This window comes from Elephantulus edwardii, unplaced genomic scaffold (genome assembly GCF_000299155.1).
Source record: "Elephantulus edwardii isolate Elephantulus edwardi_28Jun2011 unplaced genomic scaffold, EleEdw1.0 scaffold00115, whole genome shotgun sequence".
In the NCBI taxonomy this organism is placed as follows: domain Eukaryota; kingdom Metazoa; phylum Chordata; class Mammalia; order Macroscelidea; family Macroscelididae; genus Elephantulus; species Elephantulus edwardii.
In genome coordinates this window covers 5,331,905-5,333,067 of record NW_006399865.1, presented here as the reverse complement: position 1 = coordinate 5,333,067, position 1,163 = coordinate 5,331,905, and the positions used below count along the sequence as shown (strand labels likewise).

The 1,163-nt window shown below is 37.3% G+C and overlaps 1 protein-coding gene across 1 annotated transcript; it reads left to right on the top strand.

Moving 5' to 3' along the window:
• The first annotated feature begins 322 nt into the window (after nt 1-322).
• LOC102850606 (signal recognition particle 9 kDa protein-like) lies at nt 323-616 on the top strand. The gene has a single exon (XM_006892414.1). The coding sequence runs from the start codon at nt 323-325 to the stop codon at nt 614-616; it is 294 nt and encodes a 97-aa protein (XP_006892476.1).
• Nucleotides 617-1,163: the final 547 nt, after the last annotated feature.

Genomic DNA, 1,163 nt, shown 5'->3' with positions numbered 1-1,163 from the left:
GTAACTCCACTACCTAAACCAGGCAAAGACAGAACAAAAAAAGAAAATTTAACTATATTATAAAGCCAACTACATACACCTTCTATGTCTGTCAACCACCCCTTCACCAGAGGAAATATTTCTGTAAATACCACTATGCCAACTTTCTTTTTTACTTGTTGCTGTGAAAAAGAAAAATAACACAGTAGTTTACAAAAATACCTCTCAGGGAGTGGTGGTGGCTGAGGGAGATCAGGAAGTCTGTCGGTGGGCAGCCCGACTTCCCCCTCGCTGCCTTTGGCCCGTGGCCTTGCCTCCCTCACCTCTCCCACCCGGGCCAGCGATGCCGCAGTACCAAACCTGGGAGGAGTTCAGCCGCGCAGCAGAGAAGCTCTACCTCGCTGACACCATGAAGGTCCGTGTGGTTCTCAAATACTGGCATACTGATGGGAGTCGGTGTATTAAAGTAACAGATGATTTAGTTTGTTTGGTGTATAGAACAGACCAAGCTCAAGATGTAAAGAAGATTGAGAAATTCCACAGTCAGCTAATGCGACTTATGGTCACCAAGGAATCCTGCAGTGTTGCCATGGAAACAGACTGGTTCAAACAGAAGACTGTCATGTTTAAGAAGTAAATGTCTTTTGAATTTGAGAAAGTTTTGGGACAGGAAGTACTTCATGTAACTGAACAAGCTATTCAAAAATCTGAGAGATTTTTTTTTGTACTTTGGTTTTTAACTTTTACTTTAGAGAGCTAGAGGGTTGTTATTTATTTTTGCAAATTGACAAGATATACATCTAATTTTAGGAACTCTTTGCAGGTTATTTTATGTTGGGCAAAATATAGATTTATTTCTGTGGTAAATTTGTATCACTAATTTGAAAATGAAGTATCAGGAGAGGCAAGTTCTCCCTTAAATTTAATCTTTCTTTAAGAGAAAATGAAATGTAAACAGTTTATTAGATTAATATTTCTTCTGGAGCATAAAAATTTATGCTATCGACTTAAAAAAGAAAATAGGGCCACTGGAATTAACTATGCACAATATTGTATCTAATCATATATAGTACTATAATCTCAATTATATCTAAAAGTAATTTTGAATAACAATGATGCTTTACCGTAAACCTTTCAGATTTGAACTCTATTTCTGAAGAGAAGATATCTGAGTACCATTGTGT

Excerpts from the sequence above, each read along its gene's own strand:
- LOC102850606 (XM_006892414.1), top strand. The coding sequence starts at position 323 with ATGCCGCAGTACCAAACCTGGGAGGAGTTCAGCCGCGCAGCAGAGAAG.